At 41.6% G+C, this 25,779-nt stretch overlaps 1 protein-coding gene across 5 annotated transcripts in view; it reads right to left on the bottom strand.

Annotated features, from left to right (window-relative positions):
• Positions 1 to 25,779, bottom strand: part of Cfap61 (cilia and flagella associated protein 61) — a 302,729-nt gene that overhangs the window by 50,021 nt on the left and 226,929 nt on the right. For all 5 annotated transcript variants that reach the window (XM_076570780.1, XM_076570781.1, XM_076570783.1 and 2 more), the window contains 3 exons: positions 25,213 to 25,540; positions 21,710 to 21,801; positions 13,028 to 13,233 (listed from right to left, as the gene is read on the bottom strand). In XM_076570780.1, the coding sequence (XP_076426895.1) occupies positions 13,028 to 13,233; positions 21,710 to 21,801; positions 25,213 to 25,540 (626 nt within the window). The remainder of the gene's footprint in view (positions 1 to 13,027; positions 13,234 to 21,709; positions 21,802 to 25,212; positions 25,541 to 25,779) is intronic.

Below are 25,779 nucleotides of genomic sequence, written 5' to 3'. Positions count from 1 at the left end.
AAAACTGTCTTCTGGACATGACAGGAAGGCCCTTTGGACTCTGGAATTCAGGGCAGCTGTGGTTGTCTGCACAAGACCAAGCCAATCAACAGTCCAGCCTGGGGCAGGGAGGGGCTCAGGAGTTCTACCCCCAGCTGAGGAGCTATTGGCAGTTGATGGCTTTTGGCAGGGGGAGAGAGTCAGTTTTCTTGAAAGGTGATTGCCAAGGTGTGAATTCCAAGGTTGACTGCCCATGTTCCAGTGGGTGGCCTATACAGATTGAGTATAAGCAAAGCACAGACTTTATTCTGTAGATTCTTTTTAAAAAGAGGAGGAAGTTGAAAAGGGTGAAGTTGGGTCAGGCAGGAATCAGTGGGCAGGAGTGCCTGTGTCACATGATCAGAATACAATGCATTCATGTATAAAAATCTCAAGGAATTAGCAGAAATATTATAAATTAAAGAATATTCATACTAACGTTCAACCAATTGAAATCTGTGAAGTAAATTTTATGCCTGGGGCTGGAGAGATGGCTCATGGTCAAGAACACTTACTACTCCTGCAGGGACCCAGGTTTGGTTCCCAGTACTGAGAGGGAGGAGAGGAGGAGGAGGAATAATTGTTTATATATATATATATATACATACATATATATATACATATATATAATATATATATATATTACCTCAGAAAAAAATCTTTATGCGGACCTTTCTGATGAATGCCAAAATGACAAGGATCTTTTAATGACTATTTAATAGACAAAATGTGCCAGCATGGCTGTGTTGATGATTGGCACTCTGAACTGGCTGTTTGTTCTTTCACACTATAATATTTGGTGTGAATATCTGATGGAACATGTGTTGCCTATAATTCCAGCATAGCTCCAAACAACCTCACCTTTCACTCCAGGATAGGCTAATTCCTCACAAACGTTGCAGTGTGAAGATGGGGAGAAGTGACATTACTCAAAAACCAAAATAATAACCAAATAAACTTTCAATTGGAACAACACCGTAAATTAAAAAAACTGGCATGAATCAGACAGACTTTGGCTCCTACCTTGGACTCCATCTCTAGTTCAAAGGTTGAGCATCTCATCTTGGGAATACAAAATATCAAAAAATGTGGGTTTCACTAGTGGGTAAGGTCCTGCCTGTTGCATGAAGGAGAAGGGATGGTCAGAGATGAAAGTCCCAGGCAGAGGTTATGAGCAAACCCAACCCTAAATTGACTTCCATGGGGCAGAGATACGGACATTAATTAAATGACTGGGAATGAAACTCAAGAGGCCAGGGTTTGGATTGTAGCAAATCATGTGAGGGAGGTTGCCAAGGCTGTCCAACAGAGCTGGCATTGTCTGAGAGATGCAGGCAAGCAGGGGCCCTTTCAGTTCACGGAAAAGTGTCCCACAGGGAAGCTTGTGAGGGGTGCCAGCTCCCCACCACTCGGCAAAATACCTGAGATGATCAAGTTTTAGGAGAGATGGTTTATCCTGGCTCACACTTTAGAGAATTATGTAACTTTTTCCTCTAGGTGTGACATGACCATTAGCCATCAAGTGATTGAGGTGACCTGTGAACACTCCGCACACACAGTCATGGCAATCAAAGAGACTGAACAATGCAGTGACGGCCTTGTCCATGGCGATGGTAACGAAGCCCATGGTATTCCCTTGCAGAAGCAGGACTAGTTACGAGAGCCCCGGGTGATGATCTTGGGGTTGCTAAGTATATAGGAGGTGAACGTTTGCCTTGGGGTAGGGACGCTGGTGGTTCAGCTTTCACGGCACTTCACCGTGGTCTAGATAGGTGCCTGGGAGTAGCCCATGTTGAAGGAAGTTAACTCCAGAGAGCTTACTGGTTCACCAAGCTGGACTTGGACCTTAGTCTGTTGGTAGACTAGTGGATTGAGCTGGTACAGCTCACCAAGTCACATAATAGGATTCCAGTCTGTGGCTGGGTGGTTTAGGCATCTGGTGGATGTGCTGAATGGCTCTGAAGGGGCATATGTGGTTAGAAAGACTGTTCACCTTGTGGCCAGAAAGCAAGAGAGGTTCCACTCTTTGAGATCCAGCCCTGCCATTACCCAAAGACTTTCCTTTAGACACTACCTCTTTTAAAATATTATTATGTTGTTGTTATTATTATTATAAGTATGTGTGTAGCAGAAATCTTAGATGGTCTTATTAATAAAAACAAACCTGGAGCCAAGTATTGGGGTGAACACTGGAAGGTCAGAGAGACAGAACAAGCCACAGCTAACCTCACCTGGCCAACTTCTCAGCTGGTCTTGTTTCCTCAGACTGGAAGCCTCTGTGGCCTCATCCCAATGGCTCTCAGCTGAACTGTGCTGCTAGAAGCCTGAAAGCTTAACCAGGCCAAATGCTTCTAGTTTTTGGTCTTCCCATCTTATATATCTTTCCATTCTACCATCACTCCCTGGGATTAAAGGCGTGTGTCACCATGTCTGGCTGTTTCCAATGTGGCCTTGAACTTACAGAGATCCAGAGGCAGAAATGCTAGGATTAAAGATGTGAGTGCCACCATTTTCTAGCCTTCGTATCTAGTGGCTGTTCTGTCTCTGACCCCAGATAAGTTTATTAGGGTGCACAATATTTTGGGGAACACATACCACCACGTGTGTGTGTGTGTGTGTGTGTGTGTGTGTGTGTGTGTGTGTGTGTGTGAGAGAGAGAGAGAGAGAGAGAGAGAGAGAGAGAGAGAGAGAGAGATGGAGGGGGGTTAGAGAGATGGATGGAGGGGGGTTAGAGAGATGGATGGAGGGGGTTATGATGCTCATGACATGGAATGGGTGTGGAGGTCAGCGAACTTATGGACTTGGCACCTTCCTGACCTCTACAACCTCTCCAAGGGTTCTGTGGCTTGAATGCCAGTCACCAGGCTCGCATCATCAGGAGTCAAGCACCTTTACCGGTGGAGTCATCTCACCTCCTAAAAGTTCTGTCACCTCAATGTCACCACCTGGGAACAAGCCATTAGCATCTGGGCCTTTCAGGGAACATTCCAGATACACACTAGGGCAGAAGAACAGGAATATACCACGGACCAGGAGAATGCTCCTGTAACTTTTGTTTGTAGAAAGAAGCCAAGAAAGTAGGGTGGGTAGTTAGATTTTGAAAAGTCTGGGGGAGATGGGCACCGGGTATCTACTATTCAAGTTACTACCAAATACAGCCCAAGGCTACTGAGTATAGAAAAAAAGAGGAGGGGGAGACGGCTTCCAGTCCTAAGAGCATGGCTCTGATTGTAGTCTAATAAATAATTAGGGGACTGAGTGGGCCCATTGCACCCTCCTTTACAGTTGCAAAGAGAGAGAGAGAGAGAGCACAAGGTGGCTTTCCTAAGGGTACAACTTCTGGAGCCTGACAGTTCAGCAAGGTAATGGCAGCCTTTTTAAAGGGCCTGCTCAGGCTCCATTTAGAATACCGTGCACGGGAGCACTTACCCACTAAAAGTAGGCTGTGGAGTGTTCGGGAAGTGTGCAGGAGGACGGCAGTGCTCACGGGAGGAGAGGCCTCCGGGGCAGCTTTGAGAGCTGAGATGTTAAGATGTGAAAGGAGGTGATTTAATCAAGGCTATGAGTATCTGATGGGCTCCTGCCACGAAGCTGGGGGAAGACCTATTCAGGCTGAGAGGACAAAGGAGTCCACAGACTGCTAATTAAGGCTAAGGGGCGGGGGAGTCAGCAGGCACGACCTTTCTTCTGCAGGGTCACCCATAAGTGAGGCTAAAAAGAAGATGAGATAGAGTTAAGAAAGCAGAAAAAAAAATGTGAATGCCTTGTTAAAGTCGTGCCTTGTTAAAGTCTCTGGCAGGCCACATCTCGGCAGACTTCCTCAGCCAGTCCTCTCTCTACCCACTCTTCCCAGCTGGTGCCATCCTTGAGGTTCCTGTCACCTCCAGTGTCCTGGGAAGGAGGAGTAGGACCCAGTAGGGAAGAAGGTCCTGTTTCCTGTAAACCTGTCAAGGGACCTAGAAACTAGCAGGCTTGAGAGGGTGGGTATATGCCTGTGTGTGTGTGTGTGTGTGTGTGTGTGTGTGTGTGTGTGTGTGTACACTTATGAGTGTGTCTACATCTATGTGTGCACACCTGAGATCTCAGCTATACAAATGCTTCAGGGAGAAGGTGGGGAAAGAGCGGATTTTAGTGACATATTTATTATGTGACTTTACAAAGGTGGTTGATTTAGAAAGGAACAAATGCTTTTTTTTAAAAAAAAGCCTCCATTATTTTTCCAAAGTGGTAAATCAATCAATCAATCACACACCTGCCTCTCCGGGTGCACAGAGTGGTGAATGAATGTTCTCCCCTGTCCCAGCGGTGAAGTAGTTCTCTGTCTGTGTCTCTCTCACTTCCTCACCCAATGGGTGAACTAGTTCTCTCTTACACATCCACCAGTGGTCGATTAGTTCTCCTTCTTCAGTGCCAGTGGTTTGTCCTGGCACTGTGAGGTAGAAACAAAGACTGAAACTCAGCTGGACTCTGAGCCAGCCTGGGCTGGGGAACCCCAGCGGTTGTGGCCCCGTGGCAGCTGTCTGCTGAGCATCACTCTAGCTGACTGCTCAGCTGCCACCCTCTGTTTCCACAGGGCTCCAAGTGACTCACTGCTTGTGAAGCATGAGAGCCTCACAGAGATCCCGAGGGCTCCTCTGAAGTGGGAAAGGAGTCGTTCTTGGTACTCGGCTTACAGAAAAGCAGAGCACTGGGTATCGTCAGCCCTGCCAGCATGGAGGAAGCTGTCCTCGGTGTGGTGGATGGATGAGCACGGGGGACATGCAGCTGGCTTTGAATGAGACACATGGCTGACGCTGCCAAGGTCAGGAAAACAATTGGTAATCACATCTTGGCCAAAATCAGCTGAGCGATTCACCCTGCTTGGACAGGGCCAAGTCAGCCCGTGTGACAAGGGGCAGGGAGAACAGGGCTGGGCCAAGAATCAGCACCGCGACCTGGCAGTACTTGGTGGCACTTGAGAAGACTGTGGCCGCAGCTGCATGTGTACATGCCTGCCAAGGGCCTCACTTACAATGCGTGGCCAGTGTCTTCGTGCCCCCTGCCTCTTTCTGACAGATGTCAGTCGACATTGCCTGCCATCAAGTGCTGTCCACTCTTACTTGGCCGTCCCGGACAGTCACTCCTAACCAATCAAATTAACTTTTATAATTATTACCATCATCAGCTAACAGCTGTGCCCTGACTAGAGGCTTCATGCTCACCAGTGCTGTTTCAGGGTGAACCAAATCAGCTGGGGCTTTGAATCTGGCTAAATGTGAAAGCATTTCTTCTTCTTCTTCTCCCCCCCCCCCACATTCAATTCTTAGTATCTCATTTACCACTGAATAGGTTTTCTTTTAAACCAAAAAAAAAAAAAAAAAAAAAATTCCCCTGGAACTCAGATGTTCTAATAAACTAAGAAGAAAATGAATTTCCTTTTTAAATACCTACGTTTTCACTCTCAGTGAAAGATTAAGTGAATTCCACAAAATGAGAAACACCTGCATTAAATGATGTCATTGCTCTTGTGACCTAACAGATATCCACAGAATATTCCATCCAGACAATCCAGACACACAGGATACATTTCTTAGTAGCCCATGGAACTCTCTCTACAATAACTCATGTTGTAGGACACACAATAGATTTTAAAAATATAAGAAAATCCAAATAATTTCTTGTCTTTCATCTGAGCACCAGGGGGGTAAAGGTTGAAATCAACAGCCAGAGAAACTGGCGAGCAAACCTAACTCGGAGACTGGCCACTCCACCACGGAACGCTGAATGAGGCCATTAAAGAAACCAAGAAAGAAACTAAACAACTCCTAGAATTGGATAAAAACGAAAACACAGCGTAACAAAACCCCACAGGATACAACGCAAACAATCCTAATGGGGAAGTTCACAGTCACAAGTGTTTGTGTTCAAAAGTCAGAGCAATTACAGATAGCTAAAAGTGCATCTCAGGCTTGGAAAAACGAGAACAAGCCAAACCCCAAATCAGTAGCTGGAAATAAATATGATCAAGTCCGACATTAGTGAACTAGAAACATCAAGAGTACAAAGACTCAGTGAAGGGAAGGGTAGGTGATCTGAAAATATAAACAAGATTGACAAACCTATAGCCAAAATTAACCAAAAGTGGGAAGACCCAAATTAACAAATTAGAGCTGAAAAAGGAGACTTCAACCGCCTTATCCATTACATGGCTTCCAAGGACTTGGACCTGCCTGGGGACAGCTAAGAAATGAAGAAAAGTCAGATACACAGAAAAGTGGGGTTTGGGTGGACTGGGCTCTCCGATGGAGAAACCTCAGCACCCCAGAGCTCAGTGTGTTTACTATATAGAACTGAACAGGAAGGTGGGGTTACTGCATACAGATAAACAGGGAGGCAGGGTTTATGGTGGACAGCTGAATCAAGGAGGCAGCTAATCTTAGTAGGAGCAGGCTCCATAGGGGAGCAGTCTTGAGACTATAAACATCCAGGGGGTAGTGGGGAGAAAACTATGTTTATTTTGTTTTTGTTTTTTGCATACACTATCAACCTTTACACTTGGACTAGCAGAAAAAGCTTTGCCATTTCCCTCTGAGTCTCATCCCTGGGGAGAAGGCTTTGCTGTACCTGCGTGAGCCTAGTCAACAAGACACACTGACTCAGAACTTCACTCAGGGCTTCCTCCTTCCTACACATTACAACAACAACAACAACAACAACAAAAACAAAAACAATGAAATTCAGAAAATTGTTAGGCTCTACCTTTAAACTTATATTCTATTAAATTGGAAAATCATTTTAAAAATAGATAAAGTTCTAAACACATATGATCTACTGTCTTAGGGTTTCTATTGCTGTGAAGAGACCCCATGACCACAGCAACTCTAATAAAGGATAACATTTCACTGGGGCTGGCTTACGGTTCAGAGGTTTAGTTCATCATCATCATGGCAGGACACAGTGGTGTGCAGGCAGGCATGGTGTTGGAGAGATAGCTGAGAGTTCTTCATCTTGCAGGCAATAGGAAGTAGACTGAGACACTGGGCGGTATCTTGAGCCTATATGAGACCTCAAAGTCGGCCTCCACAGTGACATACTTCCTCCAACAAGACCACACCTACTCCAACAAGGCCATACCTCCTAATAGTGCCACTCCCTTTGGGGGCCATTTTCTTTCAAACCACCACACCTACCAAAATTTAATTAAGTTAAGTAAATAATTTTATTTTTTTCTTCAAGACAGGGTTTCTCTGTGTAGCTTTATGCCTTTCTTGGATCTCACTCTGTAGATCAGGCTGGCCTCAAACTCACAGAGATCCACCTGGCTCTGCCTCCCGAGTGCTGGGATTAAAGGTGTGCACCACCACTGCCCGGCTAAGTAAATAATTTTAACACATCTATAACAAGCAACAAGACTGAAGGAACAATACAATGTTTTTTAAATTAAAAAATGCCCAGGCCTTTATGTATTCACTGCTAAGTTCTACTACACCTTTAGAGAAGAAACAACAATAATCCTTCTCAGACTATTTCATTCCCCAGAAATGGAAGGGACACTACAAAATCTTCTTATGTGGCCCGTATTACTCTGACATCAAAACCCACTTAAAAGACCCAACAACAAAATAACATAGGCCAATTTCTCTGGTAAACATAGATGCAAACATTCTCAATAAAATCTAACAATGCATCAAAAGATCATCCACCATGATCAAGTTGGCTTCATTCCAGAGATGCAGGGATGGTTCAACATTCATAAATAAAAAACAAACATAATCATTTACACATCAATAAATGCAACACATCACATAAATGGACTCAGGAAAGAATTCACATTACCATGTAAATAGATGACGAAAAAGCTTTAGACAAATTCCAACATCCCATCATGATGAAAGCCCTGAAGAAACTAGAAATAGAAGAACTGTATCTCAACATAATCAGGCTTTATACAACGAATCTATAATCAACACTATACTAAATGGGGAAAAACTCAAAGCATTTCCACTAAAATTGGGAACAAGAGTATCCACTTCCTCCACTATTATTCCATATAGTGCTCAAACTGTTAACTAGAGAAAATAAGACAAGAGAAAGAAATAAAAAGGAAACAAATGGGAAAGAAAGAAGCCAAAGCATCCTCATTTGTAAATATGATTCTACATGTTAGAGATTCCAAAGACCCCATCAGAAAGTTCTTGGATCTGATAAATGCCGTCAACAAAGTGGCAGCATAAAGAAAATGAACAAAGCACAGTCAGTAGCCTTGCCACATACAATGAGCAGACATGCTGAGAACAAAACCAGGAGAATAACCCCACTAACTACTGCCTCACATTAAAAAACAACCAACACAATTCTGAGAATAAACATATCCAAGTAAGTGAAAGCCCTCTACAATGAAAACTTTCAAACACCAAAGAAAGAATTATAGAAGATACCAGAAGAGGGAAAGACCTCCCACTATCATCGATTGTTAAGACCTAATATTGTGAAAATAGCCAAGAGCAATTTACAGATTCAATGAAATCATCGTCAACATTTCAATACCATTCTTCATACAAATATTTTAAAAAGCCCTTAAAACTCGTGTGGTAGTACAAAAGACCCTAGAGAGCAAAACAATCTTGAACAAAAAGTATGTCAGAGATATCCCATATCTGATTTCAAGTTATACTAGAGAGATACAATAAGAAAAATAGCATGGTACTCACACACAGCCAATCTCTATCTCTCACCACGTGTGAAAATCCGCTCCAAATGGACTAAAGGTCTTATTGTAATAAAGTAGGGAAGATATTTCAAGATATAGACATAGGCAAGAACTCTTTGAATAATATTCCAGTTACTCAGGAGACAATGCCAACCTGACAAGTAGGATTTCATGAAATTAAAAGTCTGCACAGCACATGAAACAATTAATGTAATGTAGAAACATCACCCTGGATGGAAGTAAAATCTTTGTTACCTATATATACCACTGAGGATTAATATCTAGAATATACAAAGAGCTAGAAAACCTGAACAACAAGAAATGAAGCAGCTGAGTAAATGTTAATAAAACAAATAGGTAGTTCTCCAACAGTAAAAGAAACATATGAAAAACATATGTTCAACCACACTAGGCACCAGAAAAATGCAGATTAAGATGACACCAAGTTTCCATCTCACCCAAATCAGAATGACATTCCTTAAGACAACAAATGCTGACAACGTTGGAGACAAAGAGAACTCACACCAGCGTCCACCGTAATGGAAGCCAGTGCAGAGGGTTCCTACAATATGACTCAGTTAATAGCACTCCCAGGTATTTACCCAAAGGATTCCAAGTCAGCATATCAGTCAAGTCTACAGGCGTTTGAAAAAGGGAAAACATATGATTAAAGAATTTGATACTTTATAAAAAGATGGACTATCTTTGAAAGCACTAAGAAACTTTCCTGATACATAAAATATTTCTAAAATGTTATTTATGAAGACAATTATAAAATTTTATTGAGAGCCATGAAAGATGTTCTAAATAAACTGATATTTACCCTATGTTATAATGTTATAATCTGTATCAAAAAAGGTCAATTCTTGTCTAATTAAGCAAGAATTTAATGCACTATCCACCAAATCCAATGGATATTTTCATGGAACATATAGGTTTATTATAAAATTTTTGGAAGAGTGAAGGGACAAAAATATCCAAGATATCCTTGAACAAGGTATTAAGAGATTGCTTTAAATTAAGAATATATATTAATTGCCACAATATAGAAAGTGGCTTCAAAGCATTAGAAGAAACATTCAAAATATGAATTCAAAATATGTGACCAACACAAGTGTTCATCCAGATTATATCAGCCCTCTTGGGCATTTTTAAGAAGAGAACCCATATGGTCACAAGGTACTATCATAAATGTCCCATCAACAAATAACAAGGTACTTAGCTGCATCAGTCATCAGAGAAGGATAAAGAAAATCCAGAAGATACAGTTGTATATGACCAAACTGGTCTAATTTTAAAGTCTGAACATAACCAGTGTATGATGGACAGACAGGAACTCTCATGCAAGGTAGTGCAGACAGACATGACTACTTTGGGAAAGTTTAAATACAGGTTGCCAAGACTCTGCAGTTACAGGGCTGTGACACTCTTAGAGAAATTCTAGACATGAAGTATGTTCTCGGTGGCCACAGAAGTGTTTGTAATAGCACAAAGAACTTAAGACAACATTCCATGAATGAGTAGGGACACAGTCAAGCAATGGAAGACTACGGTGCGGGGATGAGATGCAGCTGTGTCCGTGAGTTCTGACACCTCTCACACAGAATAATCAGGACACTGACTCTCCTTAGCAACCCATAGGTTCAACCCAAAACTAGGCAAAACAAATTAATATTATTTAGGAAATCATTTATATATAAAAACATATAAAGCATAAATATAAACACACTCTCACACAGGCACATACACACACACACACACACACACACACACACACACACACACGTGTGCACATGTATGTATGAAATAACAGTTGGTAAACCACAACCCTTGGATCAAATCCAGCCAGTGCCTGCTTTGGAATATGATGCTTCATTAGGTCATGCTGTGTCCATTTGCTTATGTGCAAATGACATTTGAAGCCAAAGCTGCTTTCTCATTTTAACGGCAGAGTTGAGAATTTGTGAAAAAGACTATTTTTGTTCCCCTATAGTAAAGTTTCACAGGAAACAAAATGATTAAGCCTAACTTCAAAATGGTGGCTGCCTTCCAAATGATAGTCTGGGTGTGGCCAGAGAGGGGCTTCCAATGCCTTGCGGTGAAGAATTATTCCTTAACGTAGGTAGCAGACACATGGGTTTCCAGTATCATTTTCCTTTCAAGCATACATGAATATGTCACACACCTTTGTTTGCTTGTGTGAGATAATCTGTAATTTAGCATTTTTAGGAGGGAGGCAGGACTATGACACAAGCAGTCCCCTCTGGGTGTCAAGGACACTCAAGTCCTGTTTTACAGACTGTGTGAGGTACTGGCTCTGCCACATCTTGTTTTCTGGACAGAAAAACATTCTCCCAACCTCACTAAGTAGCAGCTGCTTTCAGAAGTGGTTTTCTACTGTAAAATGGCATGCCTTCCTCAAGGCATCCTAAATAATTTGAGACTTATCCTGTGCTATGATATTGGGGCCAACACCAAAGATTGTCAGGGACAAGGTCAGAATCTCTAGTTAGTGGAAAAATACAGATCCCCGATAAGACAGGAAACTAGATCATCTTAAAGTTAGGTTGCCTAGCAACAGGACATTGAGTCAGAGCCTTTGACCCTTTCACCCTGTAAACATCCTACATAAACATTCTGTTAGCTTGCCCCACCCTATGCAGATAACAGCTTCCTGCTCCCTCTACCCTGCAAGAACTATATAAACCCTCCTGGAGAAAAATAAAGTTGCACCTTGATCAGAATCTTGACTTGGTATATTTCCTTTGTGTCTCCTGTCCCTATCATTCCATCCTTAGGGTGGTTGAGAACCCATTAAAGCCCTGCTGGCTGGGGCAAAAGATGACAATTTTTACCAGACTGATCTAAGATTTAATGCATTTTCTATCAAGTCCAGTGGATTTTTTTCATGGAACTTGACATGTCTACAATAAAACTTGCTATAGAATTTTTATTCTATAAGTCTTTCACTTGCTTGGTTGGAGGTATCCCAAGATATGTGTGTGTGTGTGTGTGTGTGTGTGTGTGTGTGTGTGTGTGTGTGTGTATTTGAGGCTACTGTGAAAGGTATTGTTTCCTTGACTTATATCTCACACTGTCATTCTTATATTAAAGGGCTATTGATTTTTGTGGTTAATTTTGTATTCTTCTACTTTGCTAAAAGTGTTTATCAGCTGTAGAAGTTTCCTGGTGGAGTTTTTAGAATCACTTATGTAGACAATTGTATTATCTGCCAATAAAGATACTTTGACTTCTTCCTTTCCTATTTTTTTTGTCCCTTTTAGTTGCCTTATTGCTGGATCTAAGATTTCAAGTACTATAATGAGTTAGGTATGAAGAGAGTGAAAATACTTGTCTTGTTACTAATTTTAGTGGAAATACCTTGAGTTTCTCTCAATTTAGGTTGATGTTGGCTGTGGGCTTGCTGTACATTGCCTTTGTTATGTTGAGGTATGTTCCTTGTATCCTTAATCTCTCCAGAACTTTTATCATGAAAAGGTGTTGTTGGATTTTGTCAGAGGACTTTAATGCATCTAATGAGATGATCATGTGGTTTTTGTCTTTCAGTCTATTTATGTGGTGGATTACATTTATCATTTTACATATATCGAACCATCTCTGCATCTCTGGGATGAAGCCTATTTGATTATGATGGATGATCTTTTTGATGTGCTCTTGGATTCAGTTTATAAGTACTATTTTACTGAGAATTTTTGCATTTGTGTTCAAAAGGACTATTGGTCTGTAATTCTCTTTCTTTGTTGGGTTTTTGTGTAGTTTAGGTATCAATGGGAACTGTGTAAAAGAGCTGTGTAACCTTGTAACTGTGTAACCTTGTAAAAGAGCTGAAAAAGCCACCCAGAAATTTTCTTACCAATGTATTTGGTAAACAGTCATCCACATTCTGGAAGGAAAAAGGCTAGGATGGTAAGCAGCCTGTCTAGTGGTTACAAAATTCCTAATGGGACCAGATTCTTCCACATCCTGACCTTCGACCTTTCTTTTAGGTTCAGACTGTTGCTCTTAGCAGCCCCATGTGGAAAAGGACTTGAGTATCACCTTACCTCATGCTTTCATATCAACACCATGTACAATCGCATCTGAGGTCCAGTTCACATATTTCCTCTTGTGAACCTTTGCTCTGCAGCCAATGCTAGTGGTATGATATTCATTATTGTGTGATAAAGCCATCTCGGTCACTTCAGCCTCTCTCAGTGATTCCTATTTTTACTCTCTGGTGCTTTGTGACACACATCCCTCCATTGTGAAACATCCTATACAACCATATGTACCCACAATCAAAGTTAATGTCCAACTCACCTGTAGAGATCTGGAATCAACTTTTCATCAAAACGAGTGCACAGGTTGTTGAGGACTTGCTCATGCTGTCCAAACAAGCGGATGTAGTTGGAAACTGGGAAGGGCTCCTTTGAAAAGCATGTGATGGCCTCCACCAACTTATACTTGTTAATGTACAGTCGGAAGTATGTGCCATCTTTCACATTACCTGTTATTATTTCTGAACCCTGGGTGAGAATGAGAAATGGATCAGGAAAACAGTATCCAAAACATTTCTCAACTTTGGGAATTTTATTTTACCATTAAAAAAAAACATTTTCATGTATAATAGACAAGTTCTATCTTGTGCAAATAACAGCTATTGATCACACACAAAGACAATGATGCATCAGAAATGACATTTTTCATGACAAAATGTTCCTCAGCACATTTTAAATTGTCATTACATTGTTCTATGCTTTTACTAATTAGTTGCTAATTACAATCAACACTATAGCTCAATATCTCACCCAGTAAAGGAACTGGGTCCCTTTATGATGATGCATTTGAAGTGTCAAATTTCACAGAACCATTTTGAAAACAATATCTTGGTCAAAGTGATCATGAGGAATTCTAGTTGTTTTAAAGAATACTTAAACAAATAAAAGATGAAAACCTGACAGTTAGGCTTAAAAAGGAGGGTGGGCAATGATAGTCAGGCCTTTGATAATGCAGTTGCCAGGAGCACACCCCCCATACAGTCAGTCTGTGGATGACCTTTCTCAGGCCACAACATGCACCCTATTTAGTCTGTGGATGACCTTTCAGTTTGTAAGTTGTTCATGGTGTGGATTTTGCCCCTTAGAAACTGATAAAACTGCCACATGAACCAGATAATGAGGAAGGGTTCTGTTATAATCCCATGTCATGATTTTTTTTTTTTATTTCAGCCATGATGGCTGCTGACTCCTCACTGGAGCTCTGTTCCCTGTTGACCTCAGTAGACAAACACAGGCTGTGTTGATGGAGGCTGAACTTTTACTTTGCCCCAAGACTCTGAATTTAGTTCACTATGACACCAATAACAATTTTCTGAGTGCATACAGAGTTAAGCTTTCACTCTGAACTTGAATGTGGCATTTAGAAAGCTATGGCAAATTCAACTTGTCTTAATCCCAAACATTTACCTTAGTCCTTAATCCACCTAAGGGCTTTATCTAAACAGGGACACACAGTGTGGTGGTTAATGTAACTGTCAACTTACCAGGATCTGGAACCACCTAGGAGACAAGCCTCCAGGCACACCTGTCTCCTAGGACTTGACAATTATCCCATTTTTTTCAGGGGGCCCTAAAGACAATGTTGCCCCCAGATAGCAGGAAGTAATTTTAAGAAAATGATTCCCACATTCTCAAGAGGTAGAGCAGGTGGTTTTTGGTCATTCAATAGGTTATGAATATTTGTCATTGTTTAGAGAGGTTGCTTACAAGTTGTTATTGATAATGGTCAGGAAAAAAGGTGAACAAAAGAGATTAGATTCAGAGTTCTTGTTTTGAAAAGAAAAAAGGGGGATATAGAAATGATAGGATAACAGGCCCCGGGCAGAGCTCTGGGAGTCCAATTAGCGAGAAAGAGGAGGGTTTATATGAGCGAGAATTGTTGAGACCAAGGTTGGATAAAGCACAGGGACAAATAGCCAAATGAATGGAAACACATGAACTATGAACCAATGGCTGAGGGGCCCCTAACTGGATCAGGCCCTCTGAATAGGTGAGACAGTTGATTGGCTTGATCTGTTTGGGAGGCATCCAGGCAGTGGGACCCGGTCCTGTGCTCAGTGCATGAGTTGGCTGTTTGAAACCTGGGGCTTATGCAGGGAAGCTTGGCTCAGCCTGGGAGGAGGGGACTGGACCTGCCTGAACTGAGTCTACCAGGTTGATCTCAATCCTTGGGGGAGGCTTTGCCCTGGAGGAGGTGGGAATGGGGGATGGTCTAGGGGGTAAGGGAGGGTGGCGGAAGGGGGGAGAACAAGGGAATCTGTGGCTGATATGTAGAACTAAATTATATTGTAAAATAAAATAAAATAAAATTTAAAAAAAAGAAAAAAAGAAATGATAAAAGGATAAAAGAGAAGATTATTGAATCTACTCTGAAAAGAAAAAGGAAGGATATAAAAATAGGATAAAAAGGTAAATTACTGAATCTACTTTTAAACCAAAAAAGCAACTACTAGTTTTAAATTGATATGGATTTTTGTATGTATGTTGATACAAATTTAAGGTTACTTTTGTTAGAACATTCTGTACATACATTTCTACTCTTGTTCAAGGTATTGTATCTATACAGCTCATTTAACAATGTAATGCAAATTTCTAGTACTTGAAAGTTATTATTATAAACTATTTAGGGTAATAAAGAAATGCAGGTTAGTAGTTAGTCACCTATTACAATTGAACTTGTAGTCATGTTAGGTATGTTTTCAAGGTCAAACAGATATATTTTAGGTAGACAGGTGGTCTTTAAATACTTCAGAGATCTACAGAATTTGGCATTTAGTATGTTTTAATGACAATGAGACATGTCAGCTCCTGGCAGCACCAATATACTTCAGAGAAGATGATGGGCATCCAAGAAACTCTATGTGGAATTTATTTTCTTTGTGGCAAAAGTTAGCTAATGGGCAAGAAAGTGCCCTTGCCTCAACTGCTGACAGTATGCTGTCCAAATTGGACAAACAAGAAATAAAAGAAAGGACTGCTGAACTTTACCAAGACAAAGTAGGATAGTCCTTCAAAATTCCTGCTTCACAGAAAAGTCTGTCAGCTATTCTAGGCCTGTAGGTCAAAGATGGATGCCCCAACATTGCAGAGGAACTGTGGGTGACTGTCCAGGCAGCCAGCTGTTTCTGTCATTTCTCACACTTTTTGGAAGTCAGTTGCATGCACTTAGGTAATATTTTCTTCTCAGATCTCTGATGGAGTTGATGGCTAGATAGTTATAGTTCATTTTCCTTGTTAGCAAATTCAGAAAAGAAACTTATAAAAGAAATGTAAAGTGTATAAGGTTGAGAGACAGCAAAAGATAGTTTTGGATTGGTAATGCAAATTAGGATAGAAGGTGAATTAGGTATAACCCTTTGGACTCACCAAGACAGGATCAATAATGGAGTATTTTCTCTGAATTTGTCAAATGTTAATGGACTAGACATTGTTGATATAATTATTGCCTGTATATATTTGTATTTAGTTATTGTATTTATTGTATATAGTTTTTTTATGTTAGTTATAATCTTCTCTTTTTATTTTAGACAAAAAAGGGGAGATGTTGTGATATTTTGTTTGTGTTCTGACAAATAAAGCTTGCCTGAAGATCAGAGGGTGGAGCTAGCCACTAGTTAGCCACAGAGGTCTGGAGATCTGTACAGACAAGAGATAGGAAGAGAGGAAGCAATAAGGCAGCGAGGAGACAGGAGCTTTGCCCTTTTCGGTCTGAGGAGTCAGAGAGTTAAGAGGTAGCTATGGCTTGCTCCTTTGCTTCTCTGATCTTTCAGCTTTTACCCTGATATCTGACTCTGGGTTTTTACTATTAAGACCAATTAGGATCACGCTACAGGACCATTTATTTATATTAGGTTAGCCTCTGGGCATCCTCCTGAGGAATCATCTTGATTAGGTTACTGAGGTGCTGCCTAAAAGTAGGCAGCTAATGGGCTTGGGTCCTAGAATGCACAGAAAGTAGAAAGTGAGCTGAATAAGAGCATTGATTGTTCTCTGCTTCCTGACTGGGGACACAATGTGACCAGCTGCCTAAGTTCCTGCCAGAATGACTCCTCTGCCACGACAGGGTATATCTTTGAACTTTGAACCAAAATAAGCCCTTTCTCCCTTAAGTTACTTTCATCAGTGCATTTTTATCATAGCAGCAGGAAAAGCAACTAAACCACAAGGTTGAACTTCATAACTAAACTGAGGCAACTGGTGGGCATCGTGGGATCACATGGCATGGACCTGGGAAGGAGACTCTAGGCCAACTCCAATACAGTGATAGACTGGATATTTAGGGGATGGGGGATGACAGCAGCTACAGCATTAGAAAGAAGCTGGCCAATGATGCTTCAAAGAGGAGGCTGGTGGTCTAGTACATTCATGGTAAGAAACCATGTCCATAGCACATTTTCTATTTTGAAAATGTATCACAAGGAGCAGCAGCACCCCCACATTCTTGGTACCACCATTAAAATTAAAAACCGTGTGTGTGTGTGTGTGTGTGTGTGTGTGTGTGTGTGTGTGTGTTTAACATTCCTTTATACTCTGTGAATATATGTCACTGTGGTTGGTTTAATAAAGAAGCTGACTGGCCAATAGCTAGACAAGATAAGGTTAGGTGGGAAACCAGACTAAGGACACTGGGAAGAAGAAAGGCGGAGTCAGAGGAGTTGCTAGCCAGACATGGAGAAGAAACAGGAGGTGCAAGATGAAAGAGGGGTAATGCCATGTGGCAAAATGTAGATTAAAATAGTTAAGTTTTAAGAGTTAGCTAGTAACAAATTTGAGCTATTGGCTGAGCACTTCAGGAGGAAGCTGGAAACCCACAAGCAAGTGCTGAGTGAGAGGTCACTCCTTCAGGGTAGTAGCAGTGCTAGCCATATTCTGAGTAAAGCTGCTTGGGGGTTCCAGACAGCTCCCCTCCAGAGTTCTGGGGTAATGGTGGCTGCCAGCTTTTCTCTGGGCTCACTGGAGAGCAGGGTCAGCAATCCCACAAGGCCTGAGCTGCTGATGCCTCCTCCTGAATGTTTCTTTATGCTGAGTGACTGAGAAAAGGGGACCCAGACACCAAAGAGACTAACTTCGTGAGCCATCCAGATGGGCAATGAGAAGGTGGCTTTGCAAGGAGCTTCATTCACTACCCCACATTCAGTTATTGAGGTCTCCTTTGTGTTCTGGGCTCTACATCCTAGTCTGGGCACTTTCAGGTTGGGGACATGGTTAGTTACTACAGCAGATGTGACTAACTGCCAAGAAACCTGGTAGCTTGCTGGCCAGGAGCCAGCCAGAGTCTGAGCAGGACACACTGTCCAATGACAACCTGTCGCATGAGGGTGGTAGCCTTAAGATTGCTTCCAGTGACATGTTTTACTTTATTTTTTAACAACTGAATCTCCATGGTGTCAGCACAAAGCTAAGCACACCGTGCTACAGAGTGGCAGGACTTAAAAAGGCTATTCAGTAAACAGCCATTCTAGAGAAAGTAACAGGGAGGAGGTCTTGCTGGTTATGGATCTTAGCTATGGAAGGCAAGTTGTGTCAATTTTAATGAGCTTTGGCACTGTCTCAGAAGGGCTAGGGGTGGGGTGGAGCAGTCTGGAAGCTTGGAGTGCATTGAAATATTGCACACCAATATTAAAAGGAATTCACATACAAACTGCCTTCTCAGCCACAAATTACCTGTCGTGCTGGCTGTTCCTACTGACACTCACTGCCCTGACTTTCTCCCCCTGATTACATAGGTTAGAACATCGATTCAGAATTCATGACAAATAGCAGTCCTGGGATTAATCAGCCTCAGTGTTTAAGAAACCAAGTCCCCAGCTCCCATGACAAACACATGATTTAAAATTTAATAGTATCCAAGGCAGAATTTGTTGTGACAAATTTCTTTACTTTGTGGCATACAAGCCAACCAAGCATGTGGGCCAGATCTGTAAATCAGCTCATTCTGGAGGCGACTCCAGTCTTTTCTTTTTTTGCCGTGTTATTGTGTGAAGAGCTCATGGATTACTGAAGTGACTTCTAGCTTCACTATTCTACTCACCAAGAACTAGAAACATCTAAGATTGGTCTGGACCATATCTATTATAAGAATAGTAATTCAGCTTCCCTGGGGGGGGAATACCTTTCAGTGGGTCACACTCTTGATCAGCGGGCTATAGTTAGGTGACTGTCTAACCTTTTTGGCAACAATTTTGCATAAATTAATTTCCACTCCAAAAGATTGCCATGGAGCCATCCTATATATATTTTTTTCTTAGAAAATAAGATGGAAGTCTGCTGTGATCCACTGCACTAATTAAGAAGGAAGCCCACCTGGCAAATGGTTAATTAAAGCCAGGGGTCTTGTTCAAGTACTGTCATAGCACCAGCCAAAGAATCCATTTAAGTTGCACTGGTATTAAAATTCTCATTATCTAAAAGCCCCTCTGTCTCTTCTGACTTGATGCAGAAGCACTGGCCAAGGTAGACACTGAAGACTCTGGTTTGGCCCCCAATCAAGCCCAACATTTCCTAGCTCTCATATGGATTAGGTGCATGTTGTTTATCTCTGGTGACAAAAGAATACAGCCTCTGAGCACCTTACATACCAGACCCCTGAGAGAATGTGGAGTCTGCGCGATGGTCCTTAACTGTGCTCTCTATCCTCAGGAGCCTGAGGTGGGAGTTTGCAAGTTGGAGGCCAACCCTTAAGCTAGACAGTAAGACACTGTCTAAAAACAACAAGCAGACACCCCAACCCCAGAGGGAGAGGCCAAAGAAAGTTAAAAGAAAAAGAAGAAAATATAATATCTGTCTTTTCCCCTAGAAGAAGGAAGGTTCATTATTATATAGAAGGAGGAATTAAAAGAATTTGCACCATTAAGTGTCCACTTGTTTTGCTCCAAGCAGTATAAATGATCAGTAATAATTTGCTCTGGACAAATGATCAATAATAACTCCAGGAATGAAGACAAGTGGAATGACTTATTCAAAGCCCATGAGAAGCAAATGGAATAGCTGGGACTTGGGTTCCTGAATGCCAAGGGGCCAGGGGCCAATGACTAGTGACATTTTGAATGCTCCCTTTCCTAATAGCTTTGAAGGGTTTTTCTAGTATATTCTACTTATACCTGATTGGCCAGAACTCACCACATGGCTAGTCCTCCCTCCAAGAAAATCTGAGAAATATCTTTACATTAAGTTGGTCATATCATTAACCTTCAAAAACATTCAGAATATGGGAAAGGAGGCTCTACCCCAATGAGGAAGAATCACATGTGATGCACAAGAAAGGGAGTCACAATTTGATGAGAACCCAGCCTGGGACCATCTGTCAGAGGAGCTTCCTCGAGGAAGTCTTCAATTGACCAGCTGATGAGAAGCCCCGCCCACAGCTCCCACCTCTCCCAGGTGGCCTTTCTGTGTAATTGATGGAGGGGAGGAAAACGGTTGGGCCTGGTGACCATTCCTGGTCCAAAGAATCCGTGTGTTCCAGTATCACAAAGGCAGATGACGATAGCCTGATGGTATATCAAAACCTAGCAATGGTGGCTTACTGATCTTCTTTAGTAGGTAAATGGATAAACTATGTTCCACCTAGACAATGGGATATCATTCAGCACTTAAAGAAACGTGCTGTTTAGCCTGAAAAGACATTGAAGGAACTTAAATATAGATTACCAGCTGAAATAAGCCAATCTGTAAGGTCACAAGCTGTGGTCCCAATTATATGATGTGATGGTTAACCCTAATTGTCAATTTAATGGGATTTAGAATCAGCACAGAAATAAAGCTCTGAGCATGTCTGTGAGGGAGCTTCTAGATTAGGTTAGTTGAGATAGGAAGACACACCCTAAATATGGGTGGCAGCATTCCATGGGCTGGGGCCCTGTACTGTATGCAAAGGAGAAAGCCGACCGAGCATGAACATCTCCTGTTCTCACTGTGAATTATTGTGACTACTGCCTCAAGTTCCTGCTTTCCCTGACTTGAGGACTGTATCCTCAAACTGTGGGTCCAAATAAACCCTTCCTTCCATAAGCTATCTACAGGTGGATGTTTGGTCACAGTAATAAGAGTAGCTGATACATGTGACAACTTTGAAGACAATAAGGAAAGGACACAGAGGGGGTTTTAGTAGGATTCTGTATGGCACTATGATGGTGGATACACTGTCAAGAACCCTCTAGAATGTACAGCACCTAGAGTGGATCCTAATGAAAGCTATGGGATCTGCTGGTAACAATGTGCTGATGGAAGGCCCACCAGTTCTGATGACCAGGTCACTTTGGTGGGGAATGTAGATAGTTGGGGCAGGTGAATATGTCATGAAGGATGGGGAATAAGGATTATCCAGGAAATCACTCTAACTTTTTCTTGAGTTTGTTATAAAATTAAAACTACTTTTAATAAGCCTATTGAAGAAAATATATATTAAAGCAACACTAAACTTGATTATCTCATGATCTTTGGGTGTTAGAGATTGGGGGTGGCTCAGCTGGGAACCCAAGGTCTCCTAGGCATTCAGTCAAGATCTCGGCTGGAGCTACAGTCTTCTGAAGGCTTGAATGGCACTGGAAGACCCACTTCTAGGGCAGGTAACTCAAACGGCTGATGTAGGCATCCTCAATTCTTTACCATACAGACCTCACCAAAGGGCTACCTGGGAAACCTTTCATGATGGCAGCTGATTATCTACAAAGGGACAAGGTAGACATTATAGTATCTTCATTATGCTGATATGCTTTTGGAAACCACACACTATCATCTCCACAATTTCCAATCAGCTCGGCTCGTTTGGGGAATGGACCACATGATGGTGTGAGGGGCAAAGACTCTGGTGGCCATTTTAAATGTTGACATGTACAGTGGGAGTATAATGTGTGAACCAATGACTTTGAGTCAAAAATTTTACTTTCCCCAAAAACCAAATATTATGACCAGAAGTAAAGTAAAACTCAAGACCAATACTTACAAAATCAGGCTGTGACCTTTGAACATCCAAGGGACTTGGGATGGCAGGTTTGGCAATATGCAGATAATAATAAGACCCAGGAAGAATGCCTCCTAGAGGAAATGGCAAGTATCCACATCAGAAATGAACTGTTGGTTTATATTTGATCAAAGAAGGAAGAGAGATGTGTCTGCTCATGAAACTCCAGCTAAAGTATGGCCAATTAGCAAGGAAGGCCCTGGCGTGGTTGAACTTTATATAATCAGTTCAATACAATGAAACTAGTATACCCTATAATATAGCTACCCGTGCAAGATGTGCAAAGATGCACTCCATGGATTTCTCATACCTCCCTGTACTCTAACCACTGCTACCTAACCAGACCAAGAGCTCCAGAATGTTGCCATGGTGATCCCATTTCCCATACTCCTCCAAATAACCAAAACATAAAAAACCGTATTTTATATGGAAAATTAATAAAGTTCCTTGCTTAATGCTTTAGAAAATCATTATTATAAAGTCCTTAACATTTTGGAGATAATATTGAGTCTGACCAGGCTCTAGTCTTTAAGGCTTCTCCATTCTCTTACCTGCCTGACATTATTCCCTAAACTCTGACCCAGAGGAGAGGAGCAGGACCTCCCTGAGGCAGCTCCTCAGAGAGAGGAAGGCAGTAATGGAATGTGGGCTTTGGTCTCCTTGGTCTGCTGTTCAGGTTTCATAAATACAGTCAGGGCTTATGCAGGTGTACTTCACAGGTTAGTCTGTGAACCTCCCAGAACCGAACATCAAATTCTGTAAGTAGGTGAGGTTTTCTGGTAGAAAGGTCCACAAACATTTAAAAACCCCATTTTAAAATATCTCTTCTCTCTGTCTTTTTCTCTCAACACAAAACACCAACAACCTGTCTTCCACTTCCACGGGCAGCCTGAGGTGACCTGTGAAAATGATTCACTCCTCTCTTGACACTGAAAATCCTGTAAGATCAGTCAGACCAAGAGGTTCATATCTTCACGTTCACTTTGGAACACCCATGAAAGTACCCAGGCCACCAGAGGTATGCAAATCCTAAAGGCCACCAAGTACCTGAAGGATGTCCTCGTGAAGGAGCAATGTACTCCAATCTGGTAGTATAATGGTGAGAGTCTGTAGATGTGCCCAAGCCAAATAGGAAGGCTGGACAAAGGGTTGATGGTCCCCAAACACAGATGAATTCCTGCTTTGCATGCTTAAAGCTGCAGAGAGTAATGCTTAACTTAAAGGGTTGGATGAGATTCTCTAGTCATTGACCATATCCAAGTCAGCAAGAACATATCCAACCTAAGACATGCCTTTGAATTTGTAGAGCTCATGGTTGTATTAACCTACTCTTAAGCTCCCCTGCCACATGGAGATGATCACCAATGAAAAGGAACAAATTGTTTCTAAGCAGGAAGAGAAGGATGTACAGAAGAAAAAGATATCACAGGAGGAAATGGAGAAACAAAAGCTTGAGGTACAGAAATAAGTTAAGCACAAAATAAACACACACACAAAAAAATTGTCTTACATGAAATCTTCTTCCTAGGGGTCAACAAGGGCTAGGGAGTAAAAATGGCTGTAAATGGCTGAGCCTATCCATGAAGGGAGCAGGCTACAGAGGCTGGAAAAAATGGCGCACGGTAAAGAGCATTTGCTACCTTTGCAGAGGACTGGGGTTTGGTTCCCAGCATCCATAAGGTAACTAACAGTTGCCTGTAAATCCAGTTCCATGGTATTCCATGACCTCTTCGGGCCTCCATAGGCACTACATACACGTGGTGCACAACATATATGAAGATCGCACAACCGTACCCAGAAAATTAAAAATAGATCAATGTTTAAAGAGAGAAAACTAAGAAATAGGCTGCCTGTCTCTTCGACTATGAACTTACGGTGAGAATGGGAATTTAGGGTAAGATGTCAGGGCAAGCCAATGCTCACAAGCCCTGAGATCTCTAGGCAAGTTACTGATGATTTTCCAGTTTATATGCCCAGTATGCAAAGGTCCACAATAATGATATTGCCAGTTCACAATGAATGCCAAAGTGTTGCAAGCTGTTGCAGGCCATGACACAAATATAGAAGGTGGCAATTGATAATTCAGATGTCAACCCACCAGAAGAATAATTCTCCAATGAAGGAACCCCATTCAAGCAAGGCTCATGGGACTACAGACTCTGGAAACTGGCTACTTCTGTCTGTAAATTCACATGTGCAAAAACAGCTGCAGAACCTCCCTATTACCATGCATTTTCATGTAATGTGTACGTACATGTAACCTCATAATTACATCTCAATCCTATGGTCACTTATATCTGTGTATTGTCTAAAGATGACTCCTCATTAAGCTGTATAATTTTGATAAATAGAAAATATACTAGGATAATTAGAATATACTTCATAACTAGAACTATTATACCATGAGGACTGTAAGACACTTAAGACCCTGTTTTTTTTTTTTTTATCATTAGCTCAGACTGAAACAGCAATAAAGAAATAAATAAAGAAAACAGCAATTTCTCCTCGGTTCTAAGATAAACTACATACTATTGGCTGACTTTGGCCTCAGAGCAAATTCAAACTAGACTGAATGCTTCATAAGATAGACCACCACAGAAAATGCAGAGGGACTTATTCCCAGATCTCTGATTGTGGAAACCAAGGTCAGGCATGAAACAACTTTGGGGCCAGTTTACCTACTTGCTAAAAATCTGGTTGATAACACAGACCAATGACTAACACTCTATACAAATTCCTCAAGCAGTTAACTCTCTGCATGAACTTCTAACCTCAGATTTTTTTTAATACAAGACTCAAGGGTCAGCTAACTAACTTTATTGTTTAGGTCCCAAATAATAATTAATCAATTAACCAAGTCCAGAGAGAAATAGTTTTATGTCCAGCTACTGTGGGGAAAGTTTCACAATTAGCCAGGGCTTCAGAGGATGGTCTGGCCTCACAGCCTTGAATAAAGAGTTACAAGTTCCCTTCCTTGTGATCTGGAGTTACAAGCAGGATTAAAAAAATATCTTTAGGTTTGGGATGCTTTCAATGCTGTTGCCCAGGAAAGTGCCACACACCATGTTCCCACCTATGTGTTGCCATGGCAAATGGTTCTGCTTCTTATAGTTTGCTCAAGGAATGTGCTATGACCCTCAAATGTAGTTTTTTGTTGCTTTTCATTGGGATGATATATAAGGGGAGGCAGAACAAAGAAAAGAGGTAGAAGAAGAGAACTTGAGAGAAATAAAAAGCATGATCATCAGTTTCTATTTCTTCAGATAAATAAAAATTATTCCTAGTCCTGCTACTCTGAAGGCATTCTATTGGCAACCCTGGGTGCAGTCCTGGTAGCTGCAGTACCAAAGAAAAAAGACAGGATCCTACTCTACCTCTAGGACAGTCCACTAAAGACCAAGGAGCTATATTTAAAAGAAACATTACTGGCTGCTCTGATCAGTAGCCTCATCAAATGAGAGAAAAGGGGTCTGTCACATACATACCTTGGATCTTAGCTCCCTTGTACATGGGGATGAGCCGGTCAAGGTCAGCTGGTGGTTCAGTCACAGGCTCCAGAGTTGGGTCAAAAAGACTGAGCATAGCTGCTGCCAGCTGGAAGCCTATTTCTTTTGAACTGAAGTTGCTATGAGTCCATTCATTTGAGTAATATCGGTTAGAGAATTTAGTGAGGGAGCCAGCGGCTCTGATGGCTATGTCATTGGTGTGGAAGGTGGTGTCAATCACAAGTCGGCCATCATAGACAAGGCATGCATCATTAAAGGCTTTAAATGTTTCATAATCCACATTCTTCTTGTAGAAGCTGAAGAATACCTATAACATAAAAAAAATCACATCACTAATGTATATGGTGTTTTGAGTGAGGATAGCCCCCACAGGCTCATATGTCTGATGGAACTATTTGGGAAGGATTAGGAGGTGTGACCTTGTTGGAGGAATTTATGTCACTGGGGGGGGGGGTATTTGAAAAGTCCTCAATATTCCTAGCTATCTCTCTCTCTCTTTGCTCCCGGCTTGTAGATCAGATGTAAGCTCTCACCTACTGCTCCAGC

The sequence above is a fragment of the Peromyscus maniculatus genome, chromosome 4, assembly GCF_049852395.1.
Source record: "Peromyscus maniculatus bairdii isolate BWxNUB_F1_BW_parent chromosome 4, HU_Pman_BW_mat_3.1, whole genome shotgun sequence".
NCBI classification, from domain to species: domain Eukaryota; kingdom Metazoa; phylum Chordata; class Mammalia; order Rodentia; family Cricetidae; genus Peromyscus; species Peromyscus maniculatus.
Note: the sequence above shows the minus strand (reverse complement) of the source record. Positions and strands in the feature narration are given on the sequence as shown.